This window comes from Narcine bancroftii, chromosome 5 (assembly GCF_036971445.1).
Source record: "Narcine bancroftii isolate sNarBan1 chromosome 5, sNarBan1.hap1, whole genome shotgun sequence".
Classification (NCBI taxonomy): Eukaryota; Metazoa; Chordata; class Chondrichthyes; order Torpediniformes; family Narcinidae; genus Narcine; species Narcine bancroftii.
The window spans coordinates 236,578,414-236,597,419 of record NC_091473.1 but is presented as its reverse complement, the minus strand read 5'-3'; the positions used below and the strand labels follow the sequence as shown (position 1 = coordinate 236,597,419).

Genomic DNA, 19,006 nt, shown 5'->3' with positions numbered 1-19,006 from the left:
AGTGTTTGAAACAAGTTCAGAAAAGTCCAATTATCCTCATTATAATGCCCATTAGACGAGATTCAAGGGCCACCGATTAGAATGAATGCGCTTTCTTCTTTTCTTGTGAGACAACAGATTGCATGAGATACTAATTTTCCCCGACTGGAAACTCAGTGTGATTTCAGTTTTTTTTCCATTTTTGACAAGTGACTTGATTCAATTAGTTCAATTCGTATGGTTGGCGTAGCAGTTAGTGCAATGATGCTACAGCACTAGTGTCCAGGATTTGAATCTGGCATTATCTGTAAGGAGTTCTCCCCATGTCTGCGTGGTTTCCTCCCACCCTTCAAAATGTACCGGGGTTGTAGGTAAATTGGGTACAATTGAGGGGCACGGGCTCGTTGGTTGAAAGGGCCTGTTACTGTGGTAAATCCCTCTGGTATTTTATCATTGAAAAGCCATTAAATCAATAATTGTGTACCAAAAAGAGTAATGGTGCCATTTATTACTCTTAGTAATTGGAATTTTCCTGAACCATATTGCTAGATACTATATTTATTAACAGTTTGGTTGAAAATGGATTTGAAAAGAACAAAAAATATCTGAATACAGATACAAGGTCCAATCAATGAATTCTAGAAATAAGAATTAAAACAAAATAAGCATAAATGATTCAACTGAAAGATGCTTCCTGTCTTGGTGTTATTACATACCAAACAGCAGCAATAGAAATTAGCCCAGACAGTTATACTTAAAATATTATTTTAATTATTAATTAACAATCATATAATACCTTATCTAATTTATTTACACTTATCTAAACTTATCTAACTTAACCCCCAAATATGCACAAATATATGTGTGTGTGCATGGAATACCCCAAGCCACTACAGCTCAAGGCACAAATCTCGAAAGGCAGTTCACAGTTCAGTTTTGGAAATTCAATGTTGACACATAGGCTTGAGATGGATGTAACATGCAGGCTTTAGATGGATGTGACATGCAGGGCTGAGATGGATGGGACATGCAGGCTTTAGATGGAAGTCCATGAAGTGGATGAAAGAGACCAGGGATGACAGATTGTTTATTAACTCATGAAACCCTGGTTGAGATGCTTCCAGTGAAATGTCCTTTTTAGATGAGTGATAACCAAAAGCTCCTCTTTTCTTTGGTGAAGGGGACACAAAGCGAGTGATGCTCACAAAGCTTCCAAAACCCTTTCAGCGGGTCAGCTGAACTCAAGTGGCCCTCAAACTGGTCACTGTCCAAAAGCAGTATTTCTTCTGCTTTCAGAACCATTGGTCAGTCAAACAAAGTGACCTTCACTTTTTTGTCACAGAGTGGTAATCTCACTCCTCTACAACATGAGGAAATCAGACTGGTTGTCTATAACCACACATGAGGCCACTCCAGCACAGTATTTCTTCCAAGAGGTCCTTGCTCCTGTGCTGTCTCCTTAAAATGGCCCCCGAGCAAGACTGTGCCCTCAGTCTTGAAGCTGTTGGTCACATGGTCTTTGCACCTGGGTTTCCTCCTTCTTCAAGATGTATCCAATGTAGGAACATGCTGTCTTCAACCTGCCTTCAGTTCACAGTTACTTTCCAAAGCCTGCAGAGATTTGTTAAATCTGTTCTATTATAGCGAAAATCCCACACAAATAAAATGAACTGAAAAAAAAATAGAATCATGTAATAGGGGGCTTTAAATGTTCAAGTGCCACAATGGTCTTTATGTCCAGTGTTTTCAAGTTGCTATGTGTTTGAATTATTGTCACATTATAAACATTATGATAGGCTTAGCCAAAACTTTCAAATTCATACTGATAAGGATTACCAATGTACAAGCGGACAACAAGGAACACAGCAGGGTGGTGCTGCAGTGGACATGAAAGGGAGATGATAGCGTGGGGCCCGAGCAGCCTGTGTCGTGTGAACCAGGAGCAGGGATGAACATCTCAATTGAGAAACTTACCAATGAATAAGCAAAAATCGAATTGGATACAGGGGGAGCTGGGTCATTGGAGGTGGGTTGGGAAACATGTAACAATGCAAGGTGATGAGACATATGAACAGCATGTCAGAGAGGATGATACATAACTAAACTTGAAGGGCAGGACAGAGGGAAGCGAGGGCGAACCACGTGGAGCTGAGAAGCTGCGGCCACGGAGCAAACCTGAGGCAGTCCGATGATTCTCATTGGTTCTAGCAAACTGGGGGGTGGAACCGGCAGGGATTAGCTGAAGCCGACCTGAAAGGAATAGGCAAGGTCATGCTCCACCAGACGTGAAAGGTAGATTATAGCATATAACCTAAGCAGACTGTGTAGGGTGAACCAGGGACTGGCAGTGGCAAAGGCGCAACTAATCAATGAATGTGTAAACATAATTGGATATAGGGAGAGCTGGATCACTGGAAGTGGGTGGTGAAATATGCATAAGTGTAAGGGGGCCACCGAGTGGGTGAGGGGAATGAAGCATCAACAGGCAGCTACGGCACAGCAAATTGAGGGCAAAGCACATTGGGGTGCAGTGGGAGCCAGCAGCAGAGAGTAGCGAAAGGAAGTACAATAATTCTGCTGGTGGAACCAGCAGGGAGAAGCTGAAGTGGACCTGGAAGGAATATGGCAAGGTGGTACTCCAGTGGACATGAAAGGAACCTGAAAGACCATCCCGACCGTGTGAGAATGAAGCAAGAACAGGGATGGGCAGTGGTGAAGCAGCAACCTACCAGCGAGCATGCAACAGTCTTTGGGTAAAGGGAAAGCTGGGCAATTGGAAGTGGCGTCTAAAATGTGTCAAAGTTTAAGCTGTCAAGACAGTGCACCGGGGGGGATGAAGCACGAGCAGTCGCGAGGACTCTGAAGGAGCTGGCGGCAGAGGCAACTTGATTGATTCAGATTGGATCTGACAAAATGGGTGCCAGCAGGACCTTAAAGGGTAATGGTGGAATGGAGTTCTTGTGGAGAGATACAAGAATAATATGGACACATCTCTGTGCTGTATGATGGCACGGCACGAAATGAAATTTTTTTTTTAACTTTTCTGGACACGTGTGGATAGTCATGTCCTGCTACATCTTGAATTAAGGTTGGAATTCTGCATTTGGATGAAGGACTATTTTTGTAGACTGGCCTTAGTAAAAGTTCCATTATTGTCAGGAAAACTACATTTAGAGTGTAACAGACGTGAAATTCTTTAACTTTTGTCTACTATAAAGCAAACAGAGAGTTGCCACTTTGTCCAGTGCCCCTCACAGAAACCTAGGTGGTCTTCCCTCCAAGTACTGACCAAGCCTGTGCCTGCTTAGCTTCTGAGATCAGAAAATCTCATGCATATTCAGTCTATTAGGCTTCTACAGCTATGTAATGCAACCACACTGAGGCTATTCTATTAAGATGCAAGGTCCAAGGTTTCTTTATTCATATGTGGACAAATTGCTAAAATATTTTTCCTTTGCTTGTCCTGTAAAGGCACACAAAGAGGTACTAATAATCCCACGCCACTGACAAGATGATAAAGATCAGCAAAAAAAAGTCCTTTCAGACACCTCCTCCAAAGCTTGTGTCCCTGCTCCCATAACCCCCGTAGCCACATGGATGTCTGTCTGGTCCATCAGTGAACCCAGGCTCGAGGCATCCAAGTCACCCTGTTCCAAATCCTTGGTGCAATTAAGAAGCTGTCAGGGGGGTGATCTCTGGTCACCATCGGCACCCGCACGAATCCCCAGTCCTGATCCAAGGAGCCAGACACCAGCAACAATCCTACAGTGTAGGAGTCCACAGTGAAGCCAGTCTCACTCTATTCTGCTCTATTCTGCAGCTGTGGACACCTATCCTGTAGGATCCTCTCCCAGGCTTCACCTCCTTGGGAGGAAGGGGGGGGGGGGGTACTGTTTCTCCCAGTGACTATTCACATGAAGGACGAGAATAATAAATATTTGTTTGGTGATGTAAATGGTGAATCATGATTCTTTAAGTCTTTAAGTCTAACTCTGTGACAAAAAAGTGAAGGTCACTTTGTTCGACTGGCCCATGGAAAGGGTTCTGAAAGCAGAGGAAATACTGCATTTGGATAGTGACCAGTATGAGGGCCACTTGAGAGGGCCCTATTGGAAGATTGCATTATAAGGAGAAACGGTGGCCCATTATTCCAAATTGCCTCTGTGTATCCAAGAAATGCGGTTGAAGGAAGGATCCAAAGATTCTCAGTCATCAGGACAATTTTGATTTCTTTCTTAATCCAATGTATTCCAGTGGATCTAACAAATCACATGAAGAAAATTATTTCAAAAAGTTAAGTGAAATAAGAATTAGCTCAGCAGAGTACAATTTCATTAACTGCATTGTTTAACTAAGTTAGAAATATAATGAGTAAATATTTTATTGCATCTGATTTTCATTTTTAAACATCTTTTATTTTTAGAACTGAGTGCTTCAGATGACAGTTCTCTGGAAGATGGTAAGTTCTCATAGAGGCTGAAATTAATACTGCATTGTGGGCAGGGCTGGTGCCAGACTATTTTGCACCGGGGGGTGGGGGGGGAAAAGAGGGGCGGGGGGGTGGGAGAAGAGGTCCAGGGGAGTGCTGACCGGGCTGAACAGTGGGCTCATTACCTGATGTGCCATACCACTTCCTCCTTCCACCTTACCATACACTTATAACACATTAGTCAGAACCACGCCTTTCATGACACAGAAATACCAGAGCTGTTGGAATCTCTCTTCAATAGTATCCCTCTGAGGTCTGCTCCCTAGGCAGCTGCCTAGCTGGCCTAATGGTAGCCCTGGTCCTGATTGTGGGATAATACAAGGGAAGTAAGATGAAATAAGGGCTATTATTTCAACATCATTCCTTTTTGCCACCATACAAAAAAAATTAAAGTTATCTTCGTAAAAGCATTTCAAGATGGAAGGAAGTTCAAAATATCACCTCTTCTGTAAATTAAATTTTCAAAGTTCAGATTTATTGTCAGAGCACATACACTATATCATGTACAAGCCTGCGAGCAAGGCAGAATTTCTACCTATTAAACAGTTTACCACCCTTAGCTGGCATGATTACCATGGTAACACCAGAGCATTGCCAGAAATAAATGATTTGGGCTCCATTCTTGGAATGAGTGTGTCAAACTGCAAAACCACATGTCTCTCCCCAGTAAATGTTATGGGTCCATATATGGTGAATGTTAGCTCAGTCTCAGGATAGTCCAGGCACGTAGAAGGAAAGCAAATTTAAGAATGGGAAGCAAAGGCGAGCTGCTGCGTCCTGGCATGAGTGTGGGTGTAGGAGGAGCACACATAGATTTTTAAGTAGGTTCTTTTTCAATGCTCACAAAGGGAATCAGATTGCTAAGTTCTAAAATTTCTTATGGTGTACAGGATCATAAAGATCTTCCAGAAACATTGACAATACCTTTTCTCCCACTGATGCCGCTTGACATGTGGAGTTCCCCCAGCAGACTGTGTTTTGTTCTGTTATTCAGAAGCAAGGCATATTGATTTGGTATCCTGCAGATCCTGGGGTCGACTGCAATACCCAAATATGTTGGAGATACTCAGCATGTCACATAGCATCCCCTGAAAGGAAAGGGTGATCAATGTTTTGGGCCTGACCCCTTCATCAGGCAACTGGTTACCCTTTACTTCCTAGACCGTTAAATTTCTCGGTCACATTTGTGTATTTCTTATTGATTTGGAGAAAAATGTTTGATTTCAAGCACAACCACAGGGGAAATTAAATGTATTTTTTTTAAAACTTTGGAATAAACAGGTAGCTTATGCAATAATATTAATGAAGCTGTTATATTGTTGTAAAATCTGCCATCTTGCCCTGACCCACACATACTTCTCTTGAAATATCATTGAAGTTGTCTCTTAATTGCCCATTGGAATGGTTATTCAGCTCAGGAGTAAATGCAGATGGACACTTAAATACTGGACTTGCTGGTAATGTAGGCATCTCATAAATGAATTAGAAAAGAATGTCATTTGACCTGAAGTAAATATATTTTTTTAATTGAATATTTTGCTGATCACCATTATTGTTTGCTTTTTTCACAGACACAAGACAACACCACAGCCAATGTTCATCCACAGAATTCTTGTCAACTGCTCATGCGGCACAGAGGAGTAATTCACCTCTGCCTCCCCTCCAGTCCAGCAGACCAACCCCACCCCAAACACTGGAGGGACTTGCTCTGGTCTGTTATCAGGGCGGTGACTGTAAGAAATCACCCATCATGGACGCAGCATGGACGGAGTCTAATCTGGATGAACCATATGAAAAAATAAAAAGACGTTCCTCTTTAAATAGCAAGACAAGGTATTTATTTGCTGGTCTTCTCAATGTAAGTGCTATTAGATTTGTTATCAGGGTTTCCTCAACCTAACAAAAGTCCATTTTAAATTTAAATTTAGAAATACAGCACAATAACATTCTGTGCTATCCAATTTACACCCCATTAACCTACACCCCCCCCACCCCGTACATTTTGAATGGTGGGAGGAAACCAGAGCCCGTGGAGAAAACCCACGCAGAATGTACTAACACCTTACAGACAGTGCGGGATTCAAACCCTGGTCTGGTCCAAATTGCTGGCGCTGTAAAGGCTTTGCTCTAATCATTATGCCAACCATGCTTCCCCTTTGCTAACTGTACCACCCAAATATTTGATTTTCTGGCAATGCAAGGGAAAAGCTGGAAAATAAATAGAAAGCTGATACGAGGTTGGTTCACCATATTGATGCCTCAAATGAGGAGAATGCGCAAACTCCATAGTGTAGAACAGAACCTTTTTCTTTCCACTCACATACCACTTTAAGTAATCCCTATGCCAGTGGTGCTCTGATTTTTAAAGGATTGCTTAAGGCGGGATGTGAGTGGGAAGGGAAAGTTGAGAATCACTGCTCTAGACCCAATTGTTACTGAAATACTTTGCTCGAGAAAAAGTAATCGGCCCATTTCCTTTGGAGTTATGAAACCGTGCACATAACAAGTCAATGAGGTACGATTAAAACATGGTGTTGAAACTTTTTCTTCCCACTCACATACCACCTTAAGCAATCCCTTAGATCCCAGAGCACCTATGGCATAGAGAATACTTAAAGCGGTATGTGAGTGGAAAGAAAAAGGTTGAGAACCCACTGAAACATACACAAACCAGAATCAGAATTTATCGCCATGAACATGTCATGAAATTGTTGTTCATCAGCAGCGTCATTGTGAAAATTTCACATTTCAAAAATAATTAAACTGTGCAAGAAAATAGGAGAAAGTGAGGTATCATCTGTGTTCATTCTCCATTCAGAACTCTGATGGTAGAGGGAAAGAAGCTGACCTTGACCTGCTGGATGTTTGTTCTCAGGCTCTTGTACCCCCTTCCCAATGGTAGCAGTGTGAAGAGGGCATGGTCTGGGTGGTGGGGGTCCTTGAGGATAGAGGCTGTTTTCTTAAGACACTGACTCTTGTCCTCAATGTAGTGAAGACTCATCTCTGTGATGGCATTGGTCGAGTGAACAACTCTCTGGAGTTATTTTCCTGTCCAGTGCATTGGCACCTCCATGCCAGACAGAGATATAACCAGACAAAATGTTGTCCAAGGTACACTTGTAGACATATTTGAGTCTTTGGTGACATAGAAAATCTCCTCAAACACCTTACAAAATATAGCCATTGGCACCCTTCTTTGTGATTGCATTGACATGAAGGCCCCAGGACAGATCCTCAGAGATTTTGACACCCAGGAATTTCGAGTTCTTGAGCCTCTCCACCAGTGAACCCTTGATGAGGACTGGTTCACATTCTTGTGACTTGCTCCTGAAGTCTACAATCATCTCCTTGGTTTTGCTAATGTTGAGTGCAAGGTTGCTGTGACACCTCTCAATTAGTTGATCTACCTCACTCCTGTACTCTTCTTCATTGCTATCGTGGGTAAATTTGTAGATGGTATTTGAATTGTGCCTGGCCACACAGTCATGTGCAGAGTGAGTAAAGCAGTGGGCAAAGCAGGCATCCTTGAGGTGTGCCTCTGTTGGTCATTAGTGAGAAGCTGTTGTATCCATTTTGTACTGGCTGTGGTCTTCCGATGAGGAAGTTAAGGATCCGGTTGTAACTTGGACAGGGACTGACAAGTAGCTGCAAAGTAAATGCTGTCCCTTCGATGGAATTTCTTGAACTAAAACATCACTGTCTCACAGTGGTTGCTCAGCCATTTTAAATTGAGAAGGGAATAATTTCAGAAGAATTAACCTTTGGAGTCCTCAAGCCCTTTGGATGCTCAGTGGATAAGAGGTCAATGGGTTTTTGAATAATATGGGAATCAAAAGATATGGAATTAATGCAGGAATATGATGCTGAGGTAGAAAACATCAGCCAGCGTGGTTAGCATTGCGGTTAGCCCAACACTATTACAGCGCCAGCGACCTGGCTTTGAATCTAGCGTTGCCTGTAAGAAGTTTGTACGTTCTCCCCATGTCTGCGCCCTCTGGGTGCTCCAGTTTCCTCTCACCCTTCAAAAATGTACGGGGTTTGTAAGTTAATTGGTGTATTTGGGCACCACAGACAGGAAGGGCCTGTTACCATCCAGAATCTTTTTATTTTAACTTAAAATTAGCCCTGATATTATTTGAGTGGGAGAGCATCATGAAATGCTAAGTCCCTGCTGTTATTTCTTATCAACGATTGAGCAAAGTTGCTAACTTATCCCTCAAAGAAACGTCTCCAGTCTTTAATTATGTCCATCAATGGCAACATGGATTTTTTTCCCCTTTCAATGGCCCTGGAAAATATAATTAGTACCAAATTACCTTACTAGTTTATTTACAGAATTACATAATTTTGGTATATTGAATTAATTTGATAGTTGTCTGTTTCTGTGTCATTTTCCTCAATTCTATGTAACTCTAAACAAGTAAATTGTGTATGGACTATGCAGACAGTGCCTTCTTTGTGATACCTGGACTGATGTGACTTTTTTCCCTCTAAGACAAAACATCCTTCTCAACAGTGTGTGACCTTCCCCAGAGCCCTTGTTTGTTTTGCTCCATTCCAGACAGCCCTGTGGGTTTGGGACACCGTCATAATGTAATGTGCTTTTCTTTCTTTATCTCTTGGATTAAAATCTTACTTCCAACAAAGAGGTCAGATTTAACAGAGGTGTGCCAGATCAAGGCAGATTTGGAGAGGGCAAAGAAAAACTTTATTTTCCACCAATGGATTGTTGCAAGGCTCCTAGGGCACAGATCAAATGTTTTGGATGAAGATACAAGAGGGATGTGAGGGAAAACTTCTTATTCACACAGAGAGCTTTTGATGATCTGAAACTCACCTGTAAGGCTGGGGGAAAGAGAATCAATCAGGGCATTTACCACTTAAGAGAGGATAAATTTCTAGGCAATAGGAATGGTTCCAATAGAATAGAAGAAGTTAGCACGAACAGTTTTCTTGTGTGTTGTAAATGTTCTATGATTTAATAACTTAATTTCTTTTGAATTGTCTGGGTAACATCTAATGCAATGGTTCTCAACCCTCTTTCACTCACATAACACCTTAAGTAATTCCTTACTAATCACAGAGCACCTATAGCATGGGATGTCATTGGTGCTCTGTGGTTAGTAAGGGATTACTTAACTGAAAAGTGGCAAAGCAGCAGGTATGGATGGAATCCCCCCAGAGGTCTGGAAGGCTGGCGGCAAAACACAGCATGCCAAACTGCATGAGTTTTTCAAGCTTTGTTGGGACCAAGGAAAACTGCCTCAGGACCTTCGTGATGCCACCATCATCACCCTGTACAAAAACAAAGGCGAGAAATCAGACTGCTCAAACTACAGGGGAATCACGCTGCTCTCCATTGCAGGCAAAATCTTCGCTAGGATTCTACTAAATAGAATAATACCTAGTGTCGCCGAGAATATTATTCCAGAATCACAGTGCGGCTTTCGCGCAAACAGAGGAACTACTGACATGGTCTTTGCCCTCAGACAGCTCCAAGAAAAGTGCAGAGAACAAAACAAAGGACTCTACATCACCTTTGTTGACCTCACCAAAGCCTTCGACACCGTGAGCAGGAAAGGGCTTTGGCAAATACTAGAGTGCATCGGATGTCCCCCAAAGTTCCTCAACATGATTATCCAACTGCATGAAAACCAACAAGGTCGGGTCAGATACAGCAATGAGCTCTCTGAACCCTTCTCCATTAACAATGGCGTGAAGCAAGGCTGTGTTCTCGCACCAACCCTCTTTTCAATCTTCTTCAGCATGATGCTGAACCAAGCCATGAAAGACCCCAACAATGAAGACGCTGTTTACATCCGGTACCGCACGGATGGCAGTCTCTTCAATCTGAGGCGCCTGCAAGCTCACACCAAGACACAAGAGAAACTTGTCCGTGAACTACTCTTTGCAGACGATGCCGCTTTAGTTGCCCATTCAGAGCCAGCTCTTCAGCGCTTGACGTCCTGCTTTGCGGAAACTGCCAAAATGTTTGGCCTGGAAGTCAGCCTGAAGAAAACTGAGGTCCTCCATCAGCCAGCTCCCCACCATGACTACCAGCCCCCCACATCTCCATCGGGCACACAAAACTCAAAACGGTCAACCAGTTTACCTATCTCGGCTGCACCATTTCATCAGATGCAAGGATCGACAATGAGATAGACAACAGACTCGCCAAGGCAAATAGCGCCTTTGGAAGACTACACAAAAGAGTCTGGAAAAACAACCAACTGAAAAACCTCACAAAGATAAGCGTATACAGAGCCGTTGTCATACCCACACTCCTGTTCGGCTCCGAATCATGGGTCCTCTACCGGCATCACCTATGGCTCCTAGAACGCTTCCACCAGCGTTGTCTCTGCTCCATCCTCAACATCCATTGGAGCGCTTTCATCCCTAACGTCGAAGTACTCGAGATGCCAGAGGTCGACAGCATCGAGTCCCGCTGCTGAAGATCCAGCTGCGCTGGGTGGGTCACATCTCCAGAATGGAGGACCATCGCCTTCCCAAGATCGTGTTATATGGCGAGCTCTCCACTGGCCACCGTGACAGAGGTGCACCAAAGAAAAGGTACAAGGACTGCCTAAAGAAATCTCTTGGTGCCTGACACATTGACCACCGCCAGTGGGCTGATATCGCCTCAAACCGTGCATCTTGGCGCCTCACAGTTTGGCGGGCAGCAACCTCCTTTGAAGAAGACCGCAGAGCCCACCTCACTGACAAAAGGCAAAGGAGGAAAAACCCAACACCCAACCCCAACCAATCAATTTTCCCCTGCAGCCGCTGCAACCGTGTCTGCCTGTCCCGCATCGGACTTGTCAGCCACAAACGAGCCTGCAGCTGACGTGGACTTTTACCCCCTCCATAAATCTTCGTCCGCGAAGCCAAGCCAAAGAAAGAAGAAAAAAAAGAACTTAAGGTGGTATGCAATTGGAAAGAAAAAGGTTGAGAACTAGTAATCTAATGCATTAAATACTGCAGACTGTTCCACTATGGTCTGTAAATGGTATTGATCACACCATCAATCAAAGTTCACCTCCTTGCAGGAATACAGTAAATTTTGACAATTCTCAATCTTAGGCTCCAATATATACAGAAGACAACAAGTTAGCAACAAGCTATCTCTCTCTCACTCACTTACTCACTCTCTCTTTCTCTTTTGCTCTCTCTCTCTCTCTGTGCAGTAACAGTTCCATGCAATTCCTTACATCACCTTCTTCTATCACATTGTTTCCAGAAGGTTCACTCATGCTGTCTTCTGCCACAATTAAGCTTGGTAAGAGAGGCTGTTTCTCCCTGAGAGTTCATTACTCCAGGCTAGGTCTTCTTGCGCTAAAATCTTGCTTTGCTTTCATGGCCTTATTGCAAATTGCCCTTCCCTCTATGCAGTCTACTGCAAAAAAAATCCTTCATTCACAATTCAGAACACAATAAGATTCCTGTAAAAAATAAATGTCTGCAGACACTGTGCTTGAAGTAAAAAATACAATGGTGGAGAAACTCAGCTGATCAGAGAGTGTAGAATGTTCACTGTTTAAACCAGCTGAGTTTCTCCAGCATTGTTTTGACAATCAGATTTCTCAGCTCTGTGATGACCCAATAGTTTTTGGTACTTTCTAAAGTTAGCCATAAAACCATCTGAACACGGCCTTGAAAATAATGATGTTAAAACTGACTTTCAATGCTGTGGAAAAGGACATCAAATAAAGTTGTGGTGAAAATTGCTGGGTAAAAGGGGCTTGAGTGTAAATGGGGGGTGATCAGTGCAGCAAAAGGGTTTATTGAACCAGATTAAAGAAACTCCATCACAATTAATTCTCATATGATTAGCAGATACCATTACCATCTTCATCTTCCCATACCCGATCTGATCATAGGCCTTTCTCCATAACCTGCCACCCCAGGCTGTTCCTGTATTCCACAACAACAGTATTCGCATACCCATTCATGAATTTTCCAACAGACCATGTGTTTTTGCACATTGCTCTAACCGACCTACAACTCCAATGGTTTCTCAGAGCTTCTTCTATATTATACAGTAGATTGTAAAAAAAATGTCAGGAATGAATTTAACCACTGAGTCAATACATTTTTAACAGTAATTAATTGTACTAATTTATAGATCCCATGTAATAAGCAGATAATTTTACAGATATAGCCCAAAGATGATCACTAGTGGCTTTACAGTACTAAATGGAATCGCAGTAAATAAATGGGCTTGCTGTTGTATGCAGTAGGATATTACTCCGTTTGGGACAAGGACAGCGAGCATTATGAAAACTCTGCCATCTTAAACTTTCCATCAGTCATGCGTTAGTTCTTTGATTACCTCTGGGCCAAAATCTTAACCAACATCATTTTGGAGTACCTGTTACTCTAGTAAATTGAAGATATCTGTGAACAACACTACTAATTTTAATACATTCTTTTGATATATTCAACTTGATATTTTGTTTCAAATTCACACGTGATGACTACAATTTTTAATGACAGTGGCTGAAACATTCTTCTAACTAGCTGTAACATTAGACTGGACCAGCATTTGCAGAAACTAAAGATTTGATGTGCCTGAAGCTTCAAGCAATGATATCTCTTAAGTAATCCATAGAAGCTTGGCTGTTCATACTTGTTCTTCTTACATTTACATAACCTGTTGACATCTGCTGATGTTTCTGGGAAACCACACTATGGAATCCAGAATTCAAAGCCCAGGTGCTGGAGGAACCACATCAAATTTGTCTGACAACAGACAAAACCAAAACAAAAACCAACACGTATTGTTAGTTTCTGTCTGAACCGATAATGTCTCTTTGTTCAGCAGATCTTACAAGTTTTGCATGCTTGACAGCATAACTTGTAATCATATATTCTGGTGGAAACTGAGTAGAATAAGTGTAAGAATACTTGTAGATTAAGTGCCAGAAAGCTAAAATGAATATGGAATTCAATGCTAACACTAATTGAGAACATCTATGGGGAAGGCTGCCACTGGAAAGCAGCAGCAGGGATCCACATCACCCAGCACATGATGTGTTCTCGCTGCTACCTTCAGGAAAGAGGTACAGGTACAGGTGCCACAAGACTCACACCATCAGGTTCAGGGGCAGCTGCTACCCCTCCACCATCAGACTCCTCAACAACAAACTCAATCAGGGACACATTTAAAGACTTACTTTTGCACTTCATTCATTATTTTTTCTCTCTGTATTGAACAGTCAGCTTGATTAATTTTTTTTTCGTTTACATGTGCACATTGAAGATTTTGTTTATGCACTCTACTAATGAGTGATGATTCTGCCTCATCCACAAGAAAATAAATCTCAGGACTCAACCGTATGTCATGTCATTTATGTACTCTGACAATAAATCTGAAATCTAAAGTCATTTTAACTTATATAAAAATTCAATAAATCTATTCATCATGGACTGTGCCTGCGTAACAAGTGTACCTTGGTGGTTACTTGGTAATTATTTTTCTGTGATAATATTTGTTCTGTTTCTGCCTGGTGTTCGTGCACAGACAACGTGAAGCTCACCATTTATTGATTCACGCCATAATTTCAATTTCTAGTTTGACCGTACAGACTGTGTAGACTTGTAACACAAAATCAGCTTCTTTCCAACATATGATTCACAACTTGCACTGACTTTCAGCAAATGTAATTGTTTTCTTTTGATCAAACATATGAGTTAGTAATTTCTGAGAGGATTTTCTAGATTACTCATATTAACTTTGAAAGAAGAGGTGTAATTGGGGCGACATGGGCTTGTAGACTGGAATGGCATGTTACCGTGCTGAGATGTCTCAATTTAAATTTATATTTAAGAGCAGTGGGAATCCTGGAAAGAAGTGGCAATGAGTTATTTACTTTGTTTCTCCAGAGTTTTTTATGGAGGTGTCAGACTGAGCACCCTCTATTCCATAGTTGTTAGCAATTATTGAGCAAAATCTGGGCATTTCAATCTGTTACAGAGGATCAGATATGAACATAAAGTTCAGGACCAGGAAAAGATCATTAAATCTTATCAAATCGTTTTACTCCATTGGCCATTTTTTTTCATTCATGTCTCTCGTGAAAAAGGTTCTTCATCTCTCACTTATTCTAAAAGCCACAGCAGTGGGACAAACTAGCATGCCTGTTGTTAATATAATCTCCCCTTTTATGCTCCAGTTAAAGTAAGAGATTTTCAGATGTCAATTACAACTTCATTGTTTTGTCTGATTACACAGGACAACAATTTTTTTTTTCAAATGTTTGCTTCCTGAAAAGAAATTGGGGATTATGATAGACAACTTCAAGTGGAACACAAAAAATAATATCAGATTTGCTGCATCACGGATGAAGTTGGAGAAACATTAAATTAACTTTTATTGATTTTAACATATTTAATCGCAAAATGATACTGACACATTGTGTTAGTTCAACTGAGCCAAAAAGGTTTTGCCACTGATTTTTGTTTCTTTTCAGCATTTGATGCCTCTTGTGTCAGTGTCCAACAATAGTCGGCCAGCATTGATAGATTCCAGTTGCCTTAATACTGCTTTTCCATGGCCGCAATGTCCTGGTGAAAACTTTCACCGTGTTCGTCACCGACTGCACCAAGATCAGCTGGGAAGAAGTCCAAGTGCGAATGCAGAAAATGAATTTTCAAAGACATTATCCACTTCATAGTTTTGTATGCTTGAAGTAGACTTAAACTATAACAGGAAATCACAAAATGGATTATATCCAAAAAAAAGTAGGAAAGTTTTAAGGTGATTTTCCTGATCGGCAGCCCAAAATTCATAAAATACCCCCAAAAATGTTCAGGAAGCAAAATATTTGTTGTGCAGTGTTATAATTCTAGTTTGGTCTCAACTTAAATGAACAAAATGCCATCTTATTCCTATTGCAAACAATGATCTTGTATCATCTGAAAAGTGATATTACCATATGAATGCAGAGGTACTTTATTTCGAGAAAATTTAGAAATATGATCTGTGTGCATTACCCACTGTTTCAAGGTTCAAAGTTCATTTTATTGTCACATAACAATACATAAAAAATGTAATATACATGACATGCTTCAACTTTTGTCTGCCATAAGGCAAACAATAGTCGACATGAGCATTGCTCAGCGCTCCTAACATTTCAAAGAAAGAGAAGCAAAAGAGAGTCCCTTCAGAAACATTGGGTGTCCATGGATTTGCCTCCAGAGCTCCCGCAGCCTCCACAGCTGCACAGACTCCTGTATGAACAATTGACATCCTGAGCTCCAGGACCTAACCTCCGATATGATCAGGAAATCTTCAGCACCTGAGACCCTACAGGAGCTCTTTCTTGCTGTCAGCCCTCTCATTAATCCTGGTTCCCATAAGGCAGTCTCTAACAGCCCGCAGCCTGTGTGGGTTCCTGATTGCCAGTCACCTGCAGCCCATGAAGGTCCTTCAGTCACTGAGCCCCTCACTGAATAATGGTCACATTCCTGTTGGGTCATCGCCCATGCTTCTCCTTCTTAACAAGGGTGTCCTTCCCTTTTCTAGTGCTGGAATCTGCCCCCCTCGTGGAACTCTGCCCAGCACAGACACTGCTGTCTTGGGGTCAGGCCTCCATAATTGCAGGATTTTAAAATAAAACAGTGTTGGCTCCTATAACAATCCATTCAAACCCTGTGTAGAGCCATCGGAAAATGACCTGGCAGTAAGGTGCAATGCTCAGTGGCATAGCTAGAGGTCCTCCAGAGTACATTTTTCCAAAGTTGCACCTTTTTCACAACCCCCACCCCCACCCCTCTCCGGTTTGACACTAACACCCTCCCCCCCCCGGGTCTGTCTCTGCCACCACCCACCCTAACTCCACTGCCACACCCCGCACCGACTTCAACACCACCCCACCCCCTGCTCTAACTCCACTGCCATCCCGCCCCCTGCTCCAGTATGACGCCTCACCATCTGGCATATGTGGTGGCACCCTTTTTATGTGCTCACTCCCCCTAACTTTAGAACCAGGTTACACCCCTGGCAGCCCTGTGTCTCCTCTCCCCATTCTCCTGGATCCTCACCTGTGGCAGCGCACCTGTGACAGTCTTTAAAACAGAGATATCAATACTTGGCAGAATGTGACAGATTCAGCTACACATTACAGAGTTCCAGGACCCATTTGCTCAGCTGAGTCTTGCTGATTGATGAGACATGTTTCAGTTCTACTGCTTTGTCAAGCTTCCCTATGAGAGCAATTTAAAAGTTAGATTTTAGGATTTTGATGCCTGGGACATTGGGTGCAAATTTTTGCAAAATATTCACAATTTAGGTCTTTTCTTGAAGACACAAGATCATTTTAAGAGAGACAAATATAAAATGTTAATGCCTTCACATAAATAAACGTAAAAATATGAGTTTTTAAACAAGTTGATATTGAAAACAAAATCTGCTAAGATATATAACCATCTAAGAAGTTTTTGGAGATGTAAAGTTTTTGTGATAAAATAGCATCCACAAGAGTGGAGACGCATCCAATTTCAAACAGAGAGAATAAAATCCTCCCAAATGGCTGGTTTTATCTGAATACAATATATCATAACATCTCTCTGGGCAGCGGGGTTAACGTAGCAGTTACAGCTCCAGAGACCGGGGTTTGAATCTCATGGTGCCTGTAAAGGAGTTTGTATGTCCTCCTAGTGTCTGTGTGGGTTACCTCCAGGTGCTCTGGTTTCCTCCAAAAATATACCGGGGTTATAGATTAATTGGCTCATGGGCTGGAAGCACCTTTTTATTGTGCTATATGTCTAAATTAAAAAATTTAAGTTATTAAAAAACTGGTTGTATTACACAACTCATAGAAGTTTTGATGGACATTCTGCATTATTTATTGTTTCTGTTTTATGCTTTCATAAATAACCTCCATCAATATTGCAATACTTTATTCCATTCTGTGTATTTTATAGTCATCATATAATTTTTTTTGTCTCTTTATAAACTTCACAGCAGTTCAACAGTGACCCCGCCAGAATCCGTACAGAGCGATCTCTCAGCTTTACACCATTTTGAAATGAGGGGCATGCCCTACCTGAATCCTAACTCAGCGAGTGCACCATCAACACCAGAAATGAGAGGACGCATCCACCATCAATGCACAAGGTAAGAAGGAAAAAGGGGAATGTTATTATATATTTTAGCTGCTCATGGGAATCAGTTTTAATTTCAAACTTCCAAAAAACTCTTTAAGAGCCACACAATCTATCTGTGGACTAGATAGGGAATGATTTATCAGTGAGTCATTTCCCTGCATGCATTGAAGACGTCTAGTGGGAAATACTTGTGTTAGAAACATGAATTAGTTCTTAACATGTACAGACTATACCTTGGACTTGCAATGCCAATCTCGCCAGACTTAGTCATTGACTTTAGACCACAAAAAAGATGAGATAGAAAGAAACTTCAAGCAAAGCATAGAATGTACCATGAAGGCAGATGGAGAAAATGGATAAAGGAAGTTTGGAAGTTGCAATCTGGTGGTCTATTCAAGAAAAAAAGTGTTTGCTCGTCTGGGATCAGTTTAGGTCACATCTAGTGAAGAATGTTGTTCATGAACTCCAATTAGAAAACCTCATGTGGCTGTAAATCCTGGCGGATATACAAGTGTTTTGCAACCAATCGATGTTATAATCAATTAGCCAGTTAAGAACATGATGAAAATTAGGAGGAGTAACTGGATGCGTGAAGAAGAAAACAGAGGGAGTATGCGGGCTCCATCTTTGAATGGATGAATGAAATGAAAACCAACATTATTGTTGAATCATTCAAGAAATGTGGAATTTTGAATACATAGGATGGTACAGAAGATGATTATCTATGAGATGACTGGGATGATAAAGACTCACAGTCTAGGAACAGCATGGATGAAGAAGATGAAGAGGATGTGTACAACGATATGACTATATCACCTTATTCGGTATTGAAGACGTTAAATGAACTTTTGTGTTGGAATGCCTTATTACAGTAAATGTTTACTTCACTGTTTTTCATGCAGACTGCAAATAAAAATTTACTTCTGGTAATTATTTTTATTTCTAATGTCATAGTTTATTTAAAAAAATTATTTCTTAAGGTGCATTGAATGGATTAAAACCAAAAATTCAGTAAAGAAAATGATTCTGTACTCCCGAATGTGGTATTGTGGTTAAAGCTTATGCAATGCGAGCAGGTATGGTGTGGTGATGGGAGAGTATTGCAGTAGTTTTGATGTGCAGACATTGTATTATTACTTTAATTTGTCGAGTTTTAGCTCTTTGTTCATTTGAGATCATTTAGACCTGCTACAGATACACTACTTTTGGATTCTTGCGTGAATTTTAGCCCCTCAAAAGTTCAATGCCCCACCTTTTTTGACTCCAAAAAGTGGTCCAAGAAATTCACTGGTTACACGAGTATATATGGTATGCGGCAATCCCTATAGTGGCTGATACCTGGAGCTTTACTGTATATAAACAAAATGAAACTGAAAAAAAATCAGCTGAGATAATATGAGCATCTAAGAAATTTTTGGACATGTAAAGGTC

At 41.4% G+C, this 19,006-nt stretch overlaps 1 protein-coding gene across 8 annotated transcripts in view; it reads left to right on the top strand.

Annotated features, from left to right (window-relative positions):
• The window catches only part of inavab (innate immunity activator b), a 243,332-nt gene that overhangs the window by 195,045 nt on the left and 29,281 nt on the right, over window positions 1–19,006 (top strand). For all 8 annotated transcript variants that reach the window (XM_069941741.1, XM_069941740.1, XM_069941739.1 and 5 more), the window contains 3 exons: window positions 4,403–4,438; window positions 6,040–6,301; window positions 17,433–17,585. In XM_069941741.1, coding sequence (XP_069797842.1) covers window positions 4,403–4,438; window positions 6,040–6,301; window positions 17,433–17,585 — 451 coding nt within the window. The remainder of the gene's footprint in view (window positions 1–4,402; window positions 4,439–6,039; window positions 6,302–17,432; window positions 17,586–19,006) is intronic.